Below are 23,485 nucleotides of genomic sequence, written 5' to 3'. Positions count from 1 at the left end.
ATATGTGCTCGATTGGTGAGAGATCAGGGGAGCGAGCCGGCCAGGGTATGACATTCACGTTGTTTTGTTGAAGAGAATCCTGAACAAGTCGAGGAATATGTGGCCGGGCGTTGTCATGTTTAAAGGTAATGCCTGGGCCATGACGACGCAAAAAACGGTAGAACAACAGGGCCGATGTAGCGCTGTCCATTGAGATTTCCCTCTACCACTACCAAACGGGTCCTCTAACTTGCTGTTATCCCACCCCATACCATAACGCTGCCGCCCCCGACTCATGTTATAACTCACGTCAAGCTGTCTCCTGTCTGGTAAAAAAACACGAAAACCCAAATGCTCTGTCACATTTTACACACAACAACACTGCGACATATTTTCAATTTCTGAAAGAAATATTAGGCTTAAGTTGTTGGTTTGGTTGTTATTAAACTCCACACTCAGCAATATTCCAGCTATATGACGGCGCTCTGTAAATAATCGAGTCTGGAACAGACATCCAGTGATTGACATCATGAGTTTCGATCCACGCAATTGGAATACGACATGCATCAACCAAGTCAGCGAGCCTGACCACCCGATCCCGTTAGTCGACTCTTACGACAAGCATAATCGCCTTGTACGGTAAGCATGGGTTGCTGAAGACCTATTCTATCCCGGATCTTCACGGGTATGCAAATGTGAAACTGAATTATGAACAAATACGGTTGGAACGGCCCTGTTGAGACACACCGCGAGCTCAGTGACTGAAACTGTGGGGGTCCGATACCCGATCACAAGGACAACCTCCGTGCTTGGCAACAGTGTCAGAACAACTACAATAAAAGTCAAAACGGGGGTGTAAATCAATAGCGGGTTATGTCAATTGTAATTTACCATTACAACCTAATGAAACAAAATGTTGATCAAACATGCTTTACACACAGTTGGCTTCATACACGTGTCCGTGTGGATTATGAAATACTATATGTTTATAAAGATTAATGCAGATATTGGCTTCCCTCGGTTTGCCGTCTCTCCCTGTGGTTTAATTACATTTAACCCCATGTATCCTGTCGCCTATACCCTGTAGTGTGTTGGTGTGCGGTCGGGTAGCCAAGTGGTTAAAGCGTTCGCTCGTCACGACGAAGACCCGGTGGTTCGATTCCGTACATGGTACAATGTGTGAAGCGAATTGCTGTCATGCAATGCCGTAATACAGCTAGAATAATGCAAAAAACAGTAAGACCTTTGGCTCGTTATGGCGATCACCCGGATTCTACAGGGCAAGTTTGTTTGTTGTTTAACGACACACTCAGCAGTATTCCAGCTATATGGCGGCGTTCTGTAAATAATCGAATCTGGACCAGACAACCCAGTAGCTAACACCATGAGGGAAGGTTGGGTATAGCCTTGTGGTTAAAGTGTTCGCTCTTCACGCTGAAGACCTGGGTTCGATTCCCGACATGGGTACAATATGTGAAGCCCATTTCTGGTGTCCCCCGACGTGACATTGCTGGAATATTGCTAAAAGCGGCGTAAAACCACACTCACTCGCCAACGGGGGAACAAAATCCCAAATTAGAAAATATAAGACAAACAGTTTGGATAGTGCTTTTTTTTCTACTGCTATATTTCTTGGTGAAAACAATACTCACTCACTAACACCATAGTCATAGATCTATGCAATAAGAATACGACGATATGCATCAACCAAGTCACTGAGCCAGACTACCCGATCCCATTAGTCGCCTCTCAATAAAAGCATGGGTTGTTGAAGACTAAGTCTAAACCCGGATCTTCAAGGTTGCCCGACTGGTAGGAAGGGCCCGTCTGTTCCACGAGACCGCCTCCGTGGTCTTGTGGTAGAGCGTCCGCCCGGAGAGCGGAAGGTCCGGGGTTCGATCCCCGGCCGCGTCATACAAAAAGACGTTAAAAGATGGTATTTGTTGTTACCCTGTCTGGCGCTCAGCATTAAGGGGCTAAAACAAGGACTGGTCGCGCCGGAATCAGTATACTGTGTCTGAGTGGGGTATTCATGTTAAACTGCGACATGGTATCTCAGTGGCACTATAAATCGGCATTAGTTCGGACTAGTACAAGCAGCCACACACACACATACACGTGCATGCACGTCGCTATATATAATTGCAATAATCTTGGACGCGACGTTAAACCCAATTTCACCTCACCTGTTCCACGAATTTCAAAACAATTTGTGAGCGTAATTTATCTTTAGAATTTGTCGTTTCCTTATAGCGTGAGGCTATTTGATTTTAGTGTTTGGACACCCCTGGAGTTGTGGTGATTTAAAACCAGCACGTTCTTTCATTGCGTCCTTTACACGTTTCCGTATTGGCGGAGAACACAAACATCGCGATGTTTCAGGTCTCCGCGATCTGCATTTTTCAAATAATCTTGGGTTGGTTGGTTTGTTGTTTAACGCCGCATTCAGCAATATTCCAGCTATATGATGGCGGTCTGTAAATAATCGAGTCTGGACCAGACAATCCAGTGATTGATATCATGAGCATCGATACACGCGATTGGGATCGATGGCATGCATCAACCAAGTCAGCGAGCCTGACCACCCGACCCCGTTAGTCGCATTTTACGGCAAGCATGGGATGCTGAAGACCTATTCTACCCCGGAATCTTCACGGGTCCAGACAGTCTTTGAAATTGGCCAACATAGAAACATTTTGTTGAGGTTCAAAGGGTTGTGTAATGCCGAATGCGCAATGAAGTCCACGCCCTTAACTAATATAGGTAATCTTGGGCGAGCCTCCCTACTGCAGGGGTGTCAGAAAACTGTAATTCTATTCCGAAATTGAACAGCTTCAGTATTTGCTCTACTGGTTGGATAATGAATGGCGTCCATTTGATTTGTATATGGGAGGCGGATTTGTTAATAGAACGATTGTACTTTCCCAGCTTTACCAAGCAAACTATTTATTTGCTTATCATCAAGAAGGAATCTATTCATTTTCACTATAAACCCTTGAAGATCCGGGGTAGAATAGGTCTTCAGCAACCCAAGCTTGCTGTAAAAGGCAACTATGCTTGTAAGAGTCGACTAACGGGATCGCGTGGTCAGGTTTGCTGATATGGTTGATGCATGTCATCGGTCCGAATTGTGTGGATCGATGCTCATGATATTAATCACTGAATTGTCTGGTCCAGACTCGATTATTTACAAACCGACGTCATATAGCTGGAATATTGCTGAGTGCGGCGTTAAACAACAAACCAACCACTATAAACACAAAAATTATGCTTGGGTGTTCTGTTTTTTCACAAAACAAACTATTGATTTCTTTTCACCACTGCCAACACACTATTCATTTTGGGCCTGTTTCTGAACAGACTTTTCATTTTGGGCCTATTTCAGAACAAAATATTCATTTACCCATCCCCTAGAAATCAGATTGATGCTCCTTTACAGAGTATAACTTTACTCTTTGTCTTTTTCACACGCTGTCGATACTTTTCCTCGCCGTCAACTGATATACGTACATGCTTTAAGCATAAAGAAACTAAGAATAACTTGTTCGTGTTTCAAGACATTCAATATCTTACTTTGGGAGGTCCCAAATAAGGGTATCTACTAAACAAATTTGTGTGTAAAAACTCTGCATAATTATACGTGGAGAAATATTTCTGCATCTTCAGTTACCTTTTCCAAAAGAAAATCTCACTGTGCACGGGGCACGTGTCTCCTGCATTGTGTGTCTGGAAAGTCATATATGAACGAGTGAAGGTGAGTGACTGTGTTGGGTTTAACAGTATTCTAGTTTTTTTATGGCGAGGAAAGCCCGAAGTGATGCAGGTCTCAGATGATTACCACTTGGTGAAACCTGGGGTATGGTGCTGACAAACCTAGAGACACAAACGGGTCGAACCGGGATTCGAACCGACAATTATAGGTGTCCGCCGTGCCTAAGGGATGCAGTTCTGCTTTGCATACATAATCACAGTGTTACGTGCGAGACGGGCTGTATTATGTATTTTATGAGCAAATATTGAATGAGTGTGTGAGTGAACTTTGAACAGTATTTCAGTTATATCACTCGTGGTAACTAAATTGGAAGGAAACCCCGAAACAATGCAAGTATTAGGCGTTCACCTCTGTGGTCCAGCCTACGAGCACGGGTATGGTCCTGAGACAATCACAGTACGCGAACCGTTATTTGAACCCACCGTTAAGGGGGCGCACGTCTGCACCACGATTTGCGGCGCCTTAGACGAAAGGGCCACCCGTGCCTTCTCAAATATTTTGACACTTATATGATGTTGATGTTGATTGTTGTTTAATGCAGCACTCAGCAATATTCCAGCTATATGACGGCGCTCTGTAAATAATCGAGTCTGGACCAGACCGTCCAGTGATTGATATCATGAGCATCAATCCATACAATTGGGACATGCATCAACCAAGTCAGTAGGCCTGACCACCCGTTAGTCGCCTCTTACGACAAGCAGTGCCTTTTAGGGCAAACATGGGTTGCTGCAAACCTATTGTAACCGGATCTTCACGGATCTGACAATTAGGAGATAACCCTAATGTCTTTTGAAATTTGAGGTAGTCTTACTGCAGGTACGCTGCCTCTTACTTTAATTTGGAACCGAGCGCTTTACATGTTGTCAACCATACCAGTGTTAACCCAAAACTACATGAGGACAAGGTCTACACATCATAACGTATCTGTGTTTGTGGAGTTTCATCTTGACAAATGAACACGTTTGAGCCGTTTGTTTGTAAATACTTTTATTCAAAGCAAATTCCACAAATCATAAATCCAAAGTGTGGCGCATTTGATCAATTATTGTTGTAAAATGAATAAAAAATACTTAAAACAATATATTGATTAAAACACAGCCATTGAATGACCCTCGATAATAAACAACTGATAGAACGTTCATTCTGACAAGGACATGTTGTAACAACGTTTCATAGCTCAATCTGGAAGTGGCACCTCGTTGATTTCGATTTAGTACTGGAGACTGGTGTCGTTGTGATAAATAGTAATTGACACAGGCGTTGCATCATTATGAAACCGGATATTGGACAGTATATGTATAAGTATAATGTATAAGTGTTTCGCTCTTTACTCGCGTTCGGCAAGTAATTCAGTTAATGTTGTTTTTCAATCCTTTGATAACGTTCTATGAGGTCACTGGATTGTCTGGTCTAGACTTGCTATCACAATGTCGAATGTTTACATTCGGTCGTCGTATGGCAGAAGTATTGCTGAGCGCGGCCTTAGGTACAAACAAACACTTTCTTTCCTTAATGAGTGAGTGAGTGTGTATTTGTTTACGCCGCTTTTAGCAATATTCCAGCAATATCACAGCGGGGGACACCAGAAATGGGCTTCACACATTGTACCCATGTCGGGAATCGAACCCGGGTCTTCGGCGTGACGAGCGAACGCTTTAACCACTTGGCTACCCGACCGCCCCTCGCCATGTTTTGAACGTATTCATTCATTTCTAAACCTTTACCTTATTTTAGAACAGTGTCTGATATTTACCAGTGGCAGTGTTAATTAAGTATTGTAAGGCCTTTACTTTGTTAAATATTTTCAGGGTTAAAATGTATTTTATATTTTCATTGTAAGAATTTTACAAATGTCAAATGTTTGTCATTATCACACATATACACACTATATATACACTACAAGTACAAAAATCAGTCCTTGTTTGTTGACAATGGCATTGCATGGATAGGTTCATTACGGTCATTGAATGGATGGCAGGACGGGATGTAATTGGGAGAAAACATATAATGGCTTCTGTGGTGGTCATAACAAACGCGTTCCTGGGGTAAAAAGGGGTCAAAAGTGAGGTAATTTTTTATTAACTCCCAGAATATTATTCTGTAGCTATGTGAGAAAATTTGAATCTCAAGATGAGAAACAGATAGCACCGATTCAGACTCAAATATCACATAGCTGTAGCCTAAAGTTGTGACGTCTCTGTATGTTAATTCTCACCCGGGAAATACGCCTAAATAATGAAGTATATCGCCGTCAACATATAGTTGACCTCAATGGTCATGAAATATATTGTATTTACATTGCAGAAACACCTTCGGTAACGCGGTGCGCCTATCTCTACGGGGATGGGCTGAGGGTATGTGAATTTAGTACACGCACGCTGCAGATCCAAGGTTTGTTGAGACGTGTCACTTTATCTCATGGCGTGTATGAAAAGGTTTGTTAATCTTATCCCTTAATACATGTACCCGGGGTATAAGGCGCCGACTTACATGACAACCGACTAAGGCAGAGCCTACAGTGGAGGGGGGTGGGGGGAGTATGTCCCAGCAAATGCTTGAAAATAATAAATTATGCGTCAGAGAATTTTTCGGCCACAAAGTTACATTGTCGCAAATATCTAGTCTCCGTGCAACCACCCATCCCCAACAAATAAATATCAAATGTTCGGTCCCCAATTCTCCACTATAACTTCCTTCCGTTCCCATGGACAGCGGAGGCTATATCGGAACAACTGGCAGGTCAAACAACGTTGAAGCTGTTCATTCACACAACATTTATTCATCTTCTATTCACCATGATCATTAATACACACACACGAATACAGACAAAGCAGAATACCATCAATGTCTAGAAGTGAATACACAATCATATAGTCTCCAGATTCCGCAAACCACCAGCTCTTTTCCGTATCCATTTAGACCCGGAATGGATTTTGTATTGAGACCAGATATTTTTTAACTACAGCTGCAAAAACAAGATATTTTTTTAATTAAAAATATGGGGCAAACCTTTTTTTTAATGAAAATTATTTTCTTTCCAACTGTAGGAAGCATAATCATTTTTAACAATATTTTTCGGAGTCATTTCTTTTTTCGATAAAATACCATGCCATGCCATTGCTGATCAACTATAGTCATATGAAACAATTAGGTGTTATTTAAAGTAGTAAACAGGTCAGAATCAGATCTTCGGTAACATCCAACATACTTTAACATACTTTAAGGACGGAAGCATGAACCAGACACGGGGATTCTTCTACCAGTTCATGGGCATAAATTCTGGAGAGGTATAATTACACTTTGTGAGTTGTCGTTTCATGAAACAATACATATTGTCTTCTCGCTGTCTAAAGAACGCTGCTATCCTCCCCAGTCCGCTGTTGGTGATCAGCAGCGTGTCACAATGACTCAGCGCTTCCTGGTCCAGTATCACCTTCCGGAAGCCGTCACATTGAGGTGCCTTGTCCACATGCGCAATGACACCCGGAAGTGTTACGGAATTATTTGGGAAACGTCTAAGGCTCTCCTTTCTCATATTTTCTGAATCCGTTGACACAAATATTTTATATTTTGACGTATCGTTATACTGTTCCAGAAATGTCCATATTGTTTTCACACTTTTATCATCGTTTCTTGTCTCGCTATCATTTGGAATGCTTGGATTCTTCCCCATACGAATCTGTGCGCAAATAAGAGAATAATTCCTTGGAACGAGAGATAGGAATTTATCCAGATCCTTTTGCAAAGGATCCTTTAAACGAAACAACGTCCTCCACGATCTGGCATAGACCTCACCAAGAGAAGCGTTCACAATCCATCCTAGATTATTCCTGTGTATATTATTCTTCTTCAAATATCGAGCAAATTCGATATTGAGAGTGAGGTATGTTATATTTTTTGTGAAAATTTTGCTGACGTCAGCAGTCGCCAGTTTCTGTCGTAATGGATTTGCCGATCTATCGAGCTTTTTTAACGTCTGCGATTTGAGTTTGTGAATCTCTGGACTGACTATCCAATCCACCTCGTTTGGGCTAAAAAAATTAGACAACTCACAAGGTTTGTTCATCTCTATGCCGAATCCACGGCCCGTCATTACCGACATCACGTAACCAGCAACGATACCCTTCTGACGATCTGCATATCCACCGCAGAGATGTCCTTTCAAGCACCTGTAAATTATATACCGAGTTGGTTTGACCTTGACCTTCTTACCGGATGTTGCATTGATACCTGACGCTTCTGGTCCCGCCATGCGGACACTTGAAGGGTGCATTGTAGTCACCAGATGGTGTGGTGTGCTCAACTGTGCATAGCTCTGCAGTTGACCTGGAGACGACCGTTGTATGACTTGAGGGAGGCCATTAATGGCTGTTGTTGCTGTGACATCGGCAGGGTGCACTGGTAGGTACCTGGAGACCAGGGACATGGTGACAATGGCGGTATTGGTCTTGACTACCAGGCTGTAGAGGACTAACATGACGGCGCCCGTGACGACACTCACGACGACGACGCGACGGAACATTTGCTGCGAGACAAGACAAGAATAGTTGGTTACAAAATGTACAATGTCATTCATATGTATCAAATTGCTAGATGTGGAGTTTACATGTTGGTCGAAGATTTGATTTATATTCTGGGCAATCCAGATTACAGATTTATGGTCTCCGGCAGTTTCTGAAATAAATACACATACTGACACACAAACAACCCATGTAACATCCACAGTTTGATTGACCTGTGGCTCTTCATATAGCGTATATTAGTTTTGTTTTGTTTGTTGTTTAACGCCGCACTCAGCAATATTCCAGCCATATGACGGCGGTCTGTAAATAATCGAATCTGGACCAGACAATCCAGTGACAGACAGCATGTTCTACGCAATTGGGTGAGTAGGTGAGTATGGTTTGACGCCGCTTTTAGCAATATTCCAGCAATATCACAGCGGGGGACACCAGAAATGGGCTTCACATATTGTACCCATGTCGAGAATCGAACCCGGGTCTTCTGCGTGACGAGCGAACGCTTTAACCACTTGGCTACCCGACCGCCCCTCGCCATGTTTTGAAACGTATTCATTCATTTCTAAACCTTTACCTTATTTTAGAACAGTGTCTGATATTTACCAGTGGCAGTGTTAATTAAGTATTGTAAGGCCTTTACTTTGTTAAATATTTTCAGGGTTAAAATGTATTTTATATTTTCATTGTAAGAATTTTACAAATGTCAAATGTTTGTCATTATCACACATATACACACTATATATACATTACAAGTACAAAAATCAGTCCTTGTTTGTTGACAATGGCAATGCATGGATAGGTTCATTACGATATAGGGATGAAGGCTTTGCTATTGTGTCCCCTGAACCATGAAGATGTTTTGATACTACTGTAGGCAAAGCGCACTGTAGGCAATAGAAGTTGACCCGAATTTAACCCGGATGTTGACGGTGGTATTTTTAGTCTCTGGGCTTGTCACAACATCCAACAGAATACAGTTGTTTTTAACATGAGCTCAACAATTATCTGGACCTTTACCTGGATTCCAACCCTAATAATTAGTCTATTGTGATTTCCTTGAGCCCTTTTGAACTTCTGATACTGTTCAGTTAATCTGTGAATTTGTAAAAGTTAGCCAGGAAATTTCCAAATTGACTGATTTTACAAATTGACTGTAACACATACATAGAGATTATTATACGAACATGTGTGTCATAATGGTTTTAGACAAATGCCAAACTCAGCAATATTCCAGCTATATGACGGCGCTCTGCAAAAAATCGAGTCTGGACCAGACCGTCCAGTGATTGATATCATGAGCATCGATCCATACAATTGGGACATGCATCAACCAAGTCAGTAGGCCTGACCACCCGTTAGTCGCCTCTTACGACAAGCAGTGCCTTTTAGGGCAAACATGGGTTGCTGCAAACCTATTGTAACCGGATCTTCACGGATCTGACAATTAGGAGATAACCCTAATGTCTTTTGAAATTTGAGGTAGTCTTACTGCAGGTACGCTGCCTCTTACTTTAATTTGGAACCGAGCGCTTTACATGTTGTCAATCATACCAGTGTTAACCCAAAACTACATGAGGACAAGGTCTACACAGCATAACGTATCCGTGTTTGTGGAGTTTCATCTTGACAAATGAACACGTTTGAGCCGTTTGTTTGTAAATACTTTTATTCAAAGCAAATTCCACAAATCATAAATCCCATGTGTGGCGCTTAAGCTTAATTTTTTTAAGAATGATAAACAGTAGGAGACATGATCATTTTGAAAGCACACTCCGTCTCTGCGTAATTGACACAGGCGTTGCTCCATTAGGAAACCAGATATTGGACAGTATGTGCCATTCGAAAAAGACGAACACAGCTTGACTGATATAATATACAACAGCCCCCCCCCCCCCCCCCTCCCCCCCACACACGCACCCACCCACATACACACACACACACACGCAGGTGCACGCGCCCACGCACACACACAAGACAATTCCTATTGGACCTTTGAGTCTAGTAACTTTTTGTGTGTTTGTTTAACGCCGCATTCAGCAATATTCCAGCTATATAAGGTCGTATGTAAATACTCGATTCACAGTCGCAGTTTGTACTCCAAGCTAGCAACACCTCTCCAGCCTACCAAGCCACCCAAGCCAACCAGCCACCAAGCCAACCTTACCCAGCAAAGCCTCCCAAGCCAGCACAGTTTCACTGATAGCCAGCAGAGGAGGTAATTATCAAAACACACACCCACATTCTCTCTTAAATCTACTCACACCCAAGCCCGCAAATCCACAAAAACACTAAAAATCCTCATAGGTAAACAATAGGATAATCCACAACCCCTAAATAACAATCTCAAAAACCTAAACACATCTCAACAAACCTGCTCAACCAGTACCCACCACCTACTCCCTAAAAACACACTCTCACTACCAACTCACTCCACACAAACCCACTCACCACATCCACTCACCTCACCCCACTAGCCGCAAAACATGTCCGACTCCCGCAACACTACCCAGGCAGACATCCACCAAACAGAATCACCCACACCTTCGGAAGCCCACAACACTTCCGGGAGGACATCCATCCCACTCATACCTGACGGTTTCGGCTCCAAATCACCAGTAGCTTCACCCACCAAAACAGCCGTATCGCCGATCCCCACAACAAACACCAAAAAAAGGAAGCTGGACAGTTCCAACACACAACCACCACCAAACATGTCGCCCGCATCCATCATCACCACATTCGCCCTTTACTTTTGCGCTACAGGCCCCATAAACGTCCTTTCTAAATGTCTCACAGCCAATAAAGTAGGAATCTGGTTCAAACAGCACAAAATTCACTTCGACAAAATTAAAGAGGCTAACAAAGGTTTCCAAATAATTTTCCCAGACCAGGACTCCCTAAACGCAGCCAAAAAAATCACCCAAATCTTCCAATACACAGTAACTCATCAAACCCCAAACTGGCAGCTATTCACTAGGGGCGTAATCAGAGTAAATCCTAAAGAAAACAACGAAGACTTAGACATGTACGCACAAGACGCTAACGATAACCAAGATATGTACCCCCAACCTAAAATAACTAGCACCCGAAGAATAACTTCAAATAGAAACGGTAAAATCTCAAACACACCAATAGTCATAATCAATTTCCAAAAATCAGCTAAATATCCAGAAGCACCTAAATTTATCTTTGGAGCAACCACTAAATTAGAAGTCAAACCATACATAAAACAAGTTAAACAATGCTCTAACTGTCTCCAATACAACCACACAGCCAATGAATGTAAATTCCAAAAAACTAAATGCAGGAAATGCGCCCAAACTGACTGCCCAGGGACATGCACACCCTGGTGCATACACTGTAAAAGCATACAACATTCCTCACTATCCAACCACTGCCCTCATAGACACACCCTCACACAACAGGCCAACAAACACATCAATATCGACACGGCCAAACTCCAAACAAAAAGACAAGCACAGCATACAAAACAACCTCTGCTACCCACACCACAACCAAACAACACCCCACACTTAAACTCGGCATGGGATGGCATCCTGCAAAGAGTACATCCAGCACCCAAAACACACATCCACCACACGTCCATCCCACAACCCTCCACTAGCACATTCACAACATCCACACCTGCACGCAAAACAAGCAACAATACGCCCGCCACAACCCAACCCGGCACCATACAAACCACAGCCGCTATGGCAACAACAACCGATCCCAAGCAATCACAACCCGAAAACCTAGACAGTAAGGAAACCACATCCAGACCACAAACACAAGCACGCACGCAAACCACCCCCATGGAATGTGAGGAAACTAAACTTAACAACACAGAAGAATATGAATGCACAACCGAGGAAGACATAAAAGAAATAACTCTCTCAACCCCCCAAAAAACCAAAACCTTTAAACACAGGCCTCAGCAAATGTCAAACAACAAACTAAACAACTTAACCATCCTTCTCGCATACATGCTAAAGGAAATAAACCCAAACGCTAGCACTAAAGCTTTCTATACCGTAGCAAATAAGCTTAAACTGACAACCCTTACCTTCGAATTCTTCAGCATAGGCCTCGAATTAGTTAGCCCTACCTCAACCAAGTAAAAACCCCTAGCCTAAATCAAAACCTAACCTCCAAACACTAAAAGCCCAAATAATGGAAGGCCTAAACATATTTCAGTGGAATGCCAATGGACTAAATTCCCACGGCCACGAACTAAAAGCAAAATTTAAACAAGATAAGGGTCCGCACATTGCCTGTATCCAAGAAACCAAATTCTCAAAAAAATCTAAATTTTACTCTACCAAACTACAACTCAGTTAGAACAGACCGAGCCAAACCTAAAACCGCTAGAGCCGCAGGAGGATTAATAATACTAATCAGAGAAGACATTAACTATGAAGAAATCAAAATAAACACACCAAACCTAGAAGCAAACGGCATCCAAATAACTCTCAAAAACCAAAAAATAAACATCATTAACGTATACCACTGGGCAGAACAAAAAATTCAAGCTGAGGACCTAAACAAATTACTGCAAATAAGCAATAAATCAACTATATTCCTAGGAGACTTTAACGCTCACCACCCCACCTGGAGCATAGATGAAAAAATAGATAATCATGGCAAACTAATCTCTGAATGGATAGAAACAAATAACCTTGTACTCCTAAACAATAACCAACCAACTAGATACGATAAGAAAAACCATAAAATGTCGGCTATCGACCTAACCATATGCACCCCAGATCTGGCCCAAAGTACTCAATGGGAAGTTCACGACGCCCCACTAGGTAGTGACCACTTCCCTATAAACATTACCATAGGCAATACAAACGTTCCTACCCAAACAGAAAACCTAGAACCAAAATTCAACTATAACCAAGCTAACTGGGACAAATTTCAGGATATCTGCAACCAAGCCAACCTAACCAAACTAGAAAATAAGGACCCAGAAATCTACTGCAAAAACCTAACAGACTACATAATTAACGCAGCCAAAGCATCAATACCTTATAAAACAAATAACGTAGGCAAACCCTCGGTACCATGGTGGAACGAGGAAATAGAACAAACTAGACGCAAACGTAAAACAGCTTTCAATAGAGCCAAACGCGACCATAACCATATAACGGTAGCTCACGAACTAAACCACAAGGTCCAAAAACTAGTCAAAATAGCTAAAACCAAAGATTGGAAATTATTTTGTGAAGGAGTAAATAATCGCACAGATGCCAGAACAGTCTGGCGAAAAATCCACGCCATTAGAGGCTTAAAACGTCACAAAAAAACACCCAACATAAACAATTCAACCAACCCTACCGAAAAGGCAAATAACCTAGCAAACCACTTCTCGGCCATAAGTAGCAACAATAACTTCAGCGAAAAATTCCAACAAAAACTTAAAGCAGAAGCCAAACCTACTAAAGTACCAAATAATGATAACCTCGAAATAAACCAACCTTACTCAATGGAAGAACTCCAGTACGTACTCCAAAATAGGAAAAAGGGAACTGCCCCAGGACTAGACCTAACATCCTACCAAATAATCAAAAAACTCCCCCCCAACCTACTCCAGGCACTACTTAAACTATATAACCTAATCTATCAAAACGGACAGGTACCAACTCCCTGGAAACAGGCACTAGTCATCCCTATCCCTAAACCCGATAAACCAACTAACCAGGCAAATTCTTATAGACCAATATCCCTAACCTCAAACCTATGTAAAGTAATGGAATCTATGGCCAAAAATAGACTACAACACTACTTAACTCAAAATAACATCATAAACACAGATCAAAGCGGTTTCACTCCTGGCCGCTCAACCTTAGATAATCTCGCCCGACTAGAACAGGACATAAAGACGGGACAACTCAACAAACAATACACAACAGGCATCTTTCTGGATTTCTCCAAAGCATTCGACATGGTTTGGCACAACGGGCTAATACAAAAACTTAAAAAAATAGGACTAAAAGGACAAATAATAAACTACATTCAGGACTTTCTAAACGAACGTAAAATAACAGTGGGGATAGACCATACTCTATCGGACCAGTGTCCCCTAGAAAATGGCACTCCCCAGGGCAGTATCCTCAGCCCCACACTCTTTAATATAATGATAAACGATCTCTTCGAGGGCCTATCCCCTAAAGTAAACACATCCAAATTCGCGGATGATGGAGCCCTCTGGATCCGCACAAAAAGTATTAATATGGCCCAAAATTTACTCCAAAAATCTCTTAATAAAATACAACAATGGGCTGACAAATGGGGCTTCTCCCTTAACTCAGAAAAAACAACAGGAATAGTATTCAAACATAAAAACATGAAACCCGCCTCCCCAATTCTCCAGCTAAACAACCAAACAATCAAATTTCAAAAACAAACCAAATTCTTAGGACTTATCTTCGATCAACATCTCACCTGGGATGCTCACATCCAAAACCTAACAACTAAATGCAGTAAAGACCTAAACGCCCTAAGATGCCTCACTGGCTCAAACTGGGGAGCCTCCAAAGATACCCTCCTCTCACTCTACATATCACTAATTAGATCAAAACTAGACTACGGCTGCGCCATATACAACACCCTAAACAACTCTCTATCTAAAAAACTTGACTCAATACAATATCAGGCTCTCAAACTAATTACACGCACCCAACATGGCACCTCCTACACTTCACTCCAGGCCTTAACAGGAGAAATGCCACTAAGTCTACGCAGGGAACAGCTAAGCTTAAATTTCTGGGCCGCATCCCAATCAAACCCTCTCATCCAAAACCTAATAAACCAAAATATCAGCCCCAAAAACCAAGCTCTAGCTCGTAAACACCCCTTACTTACCCCAATATCTCAAAGAATAACAAACTACCTAAATGAACACCAAATTAAAAATCTTAAACAAAACTGCAAACAATCAAATATCTTCACCCCTAAACTTAAAATACCCAAAATAGACACAACACTAGCTAGCCAAATAAATAAACAAACCGACCCAAACTGGGACAAATTTCAGGATATCTGCAACCAAGCCAACCTAACCAAACTAGAAAATAAGGACCCAGAAATCTACTGCAAAAACCTAACAGACTACATAATTAACGCAGCCAAAGCATCAATACCTTATAAAACAAATAACGTAGGCAAACCCTCGGTACCATGGTGGAACGAGGAAATAGAACAAACTAGACGCAAACGTAAAACAGCTTTCAATAGAGCCAAACGCGACCATAACCATATAACGGTAGCTCACGAACTAAACCACAAGGTCCAAAAACTAGTCAAAATAGCTAAAACCAAAGATTGGAAATTATTTTGTGAAGGAGTAAATAATCGCACAGATGCCAGAACAGTCTGGCGAAAAATCCACGCCATTAGAGGCTTAAAACGTCACAAAAAAACACCCAACATAAACAATTCAACCAACCCTACCGAAAAGGCAAATAACCTAGCAAACCACTTCTCGGCCATAAGTAGCAACAATAACTTCAGCGAAAAATTCCAACAAAAACTTAAAGCAGAAGCCAAACCTACTAAAGTACCAAATAATGATAACCTCGAAATAAACCAACCTTACTCAATGGAAGAACTCCAGTACGTACTCCAAAATAGGAAAAAGGGAACTGCCCCAGGACTAGACCTAACATCCTACCAAATAATCAAAAAACTCCCCCCCAACCTACTCCAGGCACTACTTAAACTATATAACCTAATCTATCAAAACGGACAGGTACCAACTCCCTGGAAACAGGCACTAGTCATCCCTATCCCTAAACCCGATAAACCAACTAACCAGGCAAATTCTTATAGACCAATATCCCTAACCTCAAACCTATGTAAAGTAATGGAATCTATGGCCAAAAATAGACTACAACACTACTTAACTCAAAATAACATCATAAACACAGATCAAAGCGGTTTCACTCCTGGCCGCTCAACCTTAGATAATCTCGCCCGACTAGAACAGGACATAAAGACGGGACAACTCAACAAACAATACACAACAGGCATCTTTCTGGATTTCTCCAAAGCATTCGACATGGTTTGGCACAACGGGCTAATACAAAAACTTAAAAAAATAGGACTAAAAGGACAAATAATAAACTACATTCAGGACTTTCTAAACGAACGTAAAATAACAGTGGGGATAGACCATACTCTATCGGACCAGTGTCCCCTAGAAAATGGCACTCCCCAGGGCAGTATCCTCAGCCCCACACTCTTTAATATAATGATAAACGATCTCTTCGAGGGCCTATCCCCTAAAGTAAACACATCCAAATTCGCGGATGATGGAGCCCTCTGGATCCGCACAAAAAGTATTAATATGGCCCAAAATTTACTCCAAAAATCTCTTAATAAAATACAACAATGGGCTGACAAATGGGGCTTCTCCCTTAACTCAGAAAAAACAACAGGAATAGTATTCAAACATAAAAACATGAAACCCGCCTCCCCAATTCTCCAGCTAAACAACCAAACAATCAAATTTCAAAAACAAACCAAATTCTTAGGACTTATCTTCGATCAACATCTCACCTGGGATGCTCACATCCAAAACCTAACAACTAAATGCAGTAAAGACCTAAACGCCCTAAGATGCCTCACTGGCTCAAACTGGGGAGCCTCCAAAGATACCCTCCTCTCACTCTACATATCACTAATTAGATCAAAACTAGACTACGGCTGCGCCATATACAACACCCTAAACAACTCTCTATCTAAAAAACTTGACTCAATACAATATCAGGCTCTCAAACTAATTACACGCACCCAACATGGCACCTCCTACACTTCACTCCAGGCCTTAACAGGAGAAATGCCACTAAGTCTACGCAGGGAACAGCTAAGCTTAAATTTCTGGGCCGCATCCCAATCAAACCCTCTCATCCAAAACCTAATAAACCAAAATATCAGCCCCAAAAACCAAGCTCTAGCTCGTAAACACCCCTTACTTACCCCAATATCTCAAAGAATAACAAACTACCTAAATGAACACCAAATTAAAAATCTTAAACAAAACTGCAAACAATCAAATATCTTCACCCCTAAACTTAAAATACCCAAAATAGACACAACACTAGCTAGCCAAATAAATAAACAAACCGACCCAAACATAGCTAAAACCACCACACTAGCATACATACACGAAAATTGGCCAAATTGGTGTCACATTTACACGGACGGATCTTCAGATCCGACCTCCAAACACACAGGTTTCGGAGTCCATACCACACAACCAACTAAAACTACACAATCCTTCCGACTCCCAAACAACCAATCAATATTCACGGCAGAACTAATGGGCATGGCCTCAGCCCTCCATAGTCAAGAATCCAAAAACCACAATAAAATCCTAATACTTACCGACTCCCTAAGTGGACTGCAAGCCCTCAAAAACAAAAATACCAAAAACCGACCTAAATTAATAAATCTAATACTTAAAAGCTCCAACGACCTAACTAACGCAGGCAAACAAATAACTTTCTTGTGGATACCCGCCCACGTAGGAATATACGGTAATGAAAACGCCGATAAGGCAGCTAAACTATCCCTCAAAATCCCAGAAATAAGCTTAAACTTACCCATCTCAAAATCAGAAATTAAAAGTGTAAATAAGCAAAAAATCACCAAAAAATGGCATAACCTATATCTAAACTCAAATAGCCAAATCAAAAAAGTACTCAGCAAACCACTAACCACACCAAAAATTCACCATCCATCAAAAAAAATCGACAGAGTAATCACTAAACTCACCAACCTAAATAACCACCTAAAAAAAATAAAAAAACATACTACAGGTAACTGCCCACACTGCAAACAACTAGAAACCCCAGAACACGCACTCATCTACTGCACACACTACCTAACACATCGAACCGCATTACAAACCACCCTCAATCTAAACCAGGCTCTCACTCTAGAAGCAATACTAAACCCACAAAATAAACTAGAAAACTTCAAGGCCTTAGGCGTATTCTTAATCAAAACGGAACTAATAAAACGCATCTAAAAACACTATAATCCACCAAATCAAAATTACATAAACACACAAAAATCCACCATACCCAGCTCCCTTAGTTCTCCTCCCTTACCCCATCGGCATCTATTCCAAATCTCAAAATTCCCAAATTCTATATAAGCAACCCCTAAAGCCCCCTCTTGGGTTGCACACACCACTTTCGCCCCTTTCGGAAACACATTAAATGGCCTGGCCGGGCCCGTGTGCGAAATACGCATCAGTCGGAAAGCGCACGTTAAATCTACAAAGTAAGTAAGTAAGTACTCGATTCTGGACCGGACAATTTAGTGATTGACATCATGAGCATCGATCCACACAATTGGGATACTATCAGCGAGCCTGACCAACCGATCCCATTAGTCGTCTCTTACAAGCATGCGTTGTTGATAACCAAGAAGTGTTTCTCTCTGAACTCGTGTTCGGCAAGTAATTCAGTTAATGTTGTTTTTCAATCGTTTAATACTGTTCTATGGTAACATTGGATTGCCTGGTCTAGAGTTGCTATCATAATGTCGAATGTTTACATTCGGCAGTCGTATGGCAGAAGTATTGCTGGGTGCGCCGTTAGGTAACAAACACTTTCTTTCCTTAATTAATGAGTGAGTGAGTTTGTGTTTGGTTTTACGCCGCTTAAGCAATATTCCAGCAATATCACGCCGGGGGACACCAGAAATGGGCTTCACAAATTGTACCCATGTTGGGAATCGAACCCGGGTCTTCGGCGTGACGAACTAAAGCTTTAACCACTAGTCTACCCGACCGCCCACTACTTCTTTTGCGGAGTATACATTGATAAACTACTAGATTTGAATGGATGGCAGGACGGGATGCAATTGGGAGAAAACATATAATGGCTTCTGTTGTGGCCCCGACAAACGCGTTCCTGGGGTATAATGGGGTCAAAAGTGAGGGAATTTGGCGGATAATTTTTTATTAACTCCTAGAAAATAATTCTGTAGGTATGTGAGAAAATTTGAGTCTCAAGATGAGAAACAGATAACACCGATTCAGACTCAAATATCACATAGCTGTAGCCTAAAGTTGTGACGTCTCTTTGTATGCTAATTCTCACCCGGGAAATACGTCTAAAAAATGAAGTATATTGCCGTCAACATATAGTTGACCTCAATGGTCATAAAATATATTGTATTTACATTGCAGGCACACCTTCGGTAACCCGCTGCGCCTATCTCTACGGGGATGGGCTGAGGGTATGTGAATTTTAGTACACGCACGCTGCAGATCCAAGGTTTGTTGAGACGTGTCACTTTATCTCATGGCGTGTATGAAAAGGCTTATTAATCTTATCCCTTAATACATGTACCCGGGGTATAAGGCGCTACGAAGTAATATTATTGGAATATAGGGCCCGAACACGCGATTAGGATCTTCGATCTGCCAAACCCATATCCGTCGACTGGATGAATGACGGGGGTGGGGGTTGGGGGGTGTCCCAGCAGGTGCTTGAAAATAATAAAGTAAATATCAAACGTTCAGTCCCCAATCGTACCCTATAACTTCTTTCCGTTCCCGTGAGCAGCGGAGGCTATATCGGACAAATTGGCAGGCCAAGCAACTTTGAACCCACGCAATCACACAACATTTATTCTTCAACTATTCACCAAGATCATTAAAACACACACACGAATACTCTTCTTATAGAAACCCCCTGTCAGACAAAGCAGGATACCATCAATGTCTAGAGCTGAATACACCATCAAATAGTCTCCAGATTCAACGAAACCAAAAGGAATACATTAACCTGATCTCACTTGGAAGTTATTGCAACAAAAGGCTCCCACGGGTTTAGAGAAGCTTTTATAAGTCACCACCAGCTCTCTTCCGTATCCATTTAGACCCGGAATGGATTTTGTATTGAGACCAGATGGGTTTTTTTTAACTATAGCTGCAAAAACAAGATATTTTTTAATTAAAACTATGGGGCAAACCTTTTTTTTATGAAAATTATTTTCTTTCCAGCTGTAGGAAGCATAATCATATTTAACAATATTTTTCGGTGACATTTCTTTTTTCGATAAAATACCATACCATGCCATGACTGATCAACCATGGTCATATGAAACAATTAAGTGTTATTTAAAGTAGTAAACAGGTCAGAATCAGGTCTTCGGTAACATCCAACATACTTTAACATACTTTAAGGACGGAAGCATGAACCAGACACGGGGATTCTTCTACCAGTACATGGGCATAAATTCTGGAGAGGTATAATTACACTTTGTGAGTTGTCGTTTCATGAAACAATACATATTGTCTTCTCGCTGTCTAAAGAACGCTGCTATCCTCCCCAGTCCGCTGTTGGTGATCAGCAGCGTGTCACAATGACTCAGCGCTTCCTGGTCCAGTATCACCTTCCGGAAGCCGTCACATTGAGGTGCCTTGTCCACATGCGCAATGACACCCGGAAGTGTTACGGAATTATTTGGGAAACGTCTAAGGCTCTCCTTTCTTATATTTTCTGAATCCGTTGACACAAATATTTTATATTTTGACGTATCGTTATACTGTTCCAGAAATGTCCATATTGTTTTCACACTTTCATCATCGTTTCTTGTCTCACTATCATTTGGAATGCTTGGATTCTTCCCCATACGAATCTGTGCGCAAATAAGAGAATAATTCCTTGGAACGAGAGATAGGAATTTATCCAGATCCTTTTGCAAAGGATCCTTTAAACGAAACAACGTCCTCCACGATCTGGCATAGACCTCACCAATAGAAGCGTTCACAATCCATCCTAGATTATTCCTGTGTATATTATTCTTCTTCAAATATCGAGCAAAGTCTTTATTGAGAGTGAGGTATGTTATATTTTTTGTGAAAATTTTGCTGACGTCAGCAGTCGCCAGTTTCTGTCGTAATGGATTTGCCGATCTATCGAGCTTTTTTAACGTCTGCGATTTGAGTTTGTGAATCTCTGGACTGACTATCCAGTCCACCTCGTTAGGGCGAAGAAAGTTAGACATCTCGCAAGGTTTGTTCATCTCTATGCCGAATCCACGGCCCGTCATTACCGACATCACGTAACCAGCAACGATACCCTTCTGACGATCTGCATATCCACCGCAGAGATGTCCTTTCATGCACCTGTAAATTATATACCGAGTTGGTTTGACCTTGACCTTCTTACCGGATGTTGCATTGATACCTGATGCTTCTGGTCCCGCCATGCGGACACTTGAAGGGTGCATTGTAGTCACCAGATGGTGTGGTGTGCTCAACTGTGCATAGCTCAGCAGTTGACCTGGAGACGACCGTTGTATGACTTGAGGGAGGCCATTAATGGCTGTTGTTGCTGTGACATCGGCAGGGTGCACTGGTAGGTACCTGGAGACCAGGGACATGGTGCCAATGGCGGTATTGGTCTTGACTACCACGCTGTAGAGGGCTAACATGACGGCGGCCGTGACGACACTCACGACGACGAAGACGCGACGAAACATTTGCTGCGAGACAAGACAAGGGTAGTTGGTTACAAAATGTACATTCATATGTATCAAATTGCACAACATTGAACATACAGTCCATTTTCGACTAGGATTCAGTAAATAGAGTTAGAGTGTCCATATTGGTCGAAGTCTTGATTTATATTCTGGGCAATCCAGATTTCAGATTTATGGTCTCCGGCTGTTTCTGAAATAAATACACATACTGACACACAAACAACCCATGTAACATCCACAGTTTGATTGACCTGTGGCTCTTCATATCTGTCTGTCTGTCTATTCCGAGCCCGTCTTCAGAAGGGACATTGTGATTGGTTTTTTATTTCAAGCTCATTGGCGATAGAATTTCTGAGAGTGAGGAGATAGATGGAACTGATGACGTCACTTCAGAAACTAAACTATGGGGGATTGCCTAAACGTCGGGCCAAGAAAAGTCGGGCCAGGCCGGGCCAGCGGGTAATACTAAAAATGGATTGCAGAATAATAAAACGAAACGCGCATATCTAGGCAGATCTCAAATGTACACAAACGTATAGTTTTGCTCATTTAATTGAGTTTGAATAAAAATGAACCTTCAACAATGTAATAAACTGATGATTATGACTACATACCGTGAGTCTCGTAGAAAAGTCAGTGTCTTGACTGTGTGTATTCTTTGTTTAGAATAGTTTAGTGCTTCTCACCGACCTTGGCGTGTAGGGGTGTTATGTCCTGGGCAGGAAACGACAGTGTTTTGACTACTCTTCTTTCATTAATTGACGTGTTGGGCATCCCTAATTAACCTTTACTAATTCGTGTTAAACCAACACAGGATGTTTTCTGGAAGTGGATATTCGCGAATGTCAAAGGACTGACACGACATGTGTTAATAACTGTCCAAGCACTTCTAAAGTTCCTAACATTCTTTATATCTAAAGATTAGTATCATATTTAATTATATACCACTTTATCGTCTCATATTTTAGTAGTTAAGGAAAACACAGAGCTCAAAGTGAAGCCTTTTTCACTCTACATTCTCAACATAGTCTCTATCAAAAGTGTTTGGCTTGTGTTGGGTCCGACTTAGCCCGGGCTGTCAAAATCAACTTTAAACTCACGGATGTATCATCAAATGTGTTTATATCTATACCTTGTTTTCTTTAAATACGATGTACTGTGACGGGAACATAAACATTATAATGATAATGATGATGATAGTTGTTTATGATGAGGATCATCACCATATTTTAACGTCTATGGTGTGATTAACAAGGAGGCCTTTCATGATTGAATTTAATCGTGCACTATTGCACATATTTATTTATCTGAAAATCCTCTTGTGAAAAATGTCAAGACTGAAAACAAGTCATTCAATGGATTTTCCTAAACGACCCATTGATGCAGTACTGAATATCAATGTTAATGTTTATTTTGTTGATGGTGCTGGACGGTACAGAAATGAATGTCAATCAAGCGAAGTGCCATATCAAATCGACCCAGAACCAGTCACTTGCCACTCGAAAACGTCAATGTGTGATTGTGTGTCAAAGTTGATGTCCAGCTTGACACAAACACAGTATCTTTGGCATGGTTCGATCCTCTTGTTACAGTAATGTGTGGTTTTGACTACGAGACCATCAATGGTACGACCCAGAATATGCAGAGGGCGTCGTGGGAAAGGATAATTACATATGAAATTCTTTGGAATACGCCCACATAC

General features: G+C 41.6%; 2 protein-coding genes across 2 annotated transcripts in view; both read right to left on the bottom strand.

The window, feature by feature from the left end:
- Positions 1-5,828: 5,828 nt before the first annotated feature.
- LOC139451533 (uncharacterized) overlaps positions 5,829-23,485 on the bottom strand; it is a 44,860-nt gene continuing 27,203 nt past the window's right edge. Inside the window, exon 3 of the mRNA XM_071232965.1 lies at positions 5,829-8,279. Coding sequence (XP_071089066.1) covers positions 7,011-8,279 — 1,269 coding nt within the window. The 3' untranslated portion in view covers positions 5,829-7,010. The remainder of the gene's footprint in view (positions 8,280-23,485) is intronic.
- On the bottom strand, positions 20,454-21,783 carry LOC139451517 (uncharacterized). Its single transcript, XM_071232964.1, has one exon. It carries the CDS (start codon positions 21,781-21,783, stop codon positions 20,515-20,517), a length of 1,269 nt encoding a protein of 422 aa, XP_071089065.1. The 3' UTR covers positions 20,454-20,514.

Source organism: Haliotis cracherodii, unplaced genomic scaffold, assembly GCF_022045235.1.
Source record: "Haliotis cracherodii isolate W230 unplaced genomic scaffold, xgHalCrac1.p SCAF_10, whole genome shotgun sequence".
NCBI classification, from domain to species: Eukaryota; Metazoa; Mollusca; class Gastropoda; order Lepetellida; family Haliotidae; genus Haliotis; species Haliotis cracherodii.
Note: the sequence above shows the minus strand (reverse complement) of the source record. Positions and strands in the feature narration are given on the sequence as shown.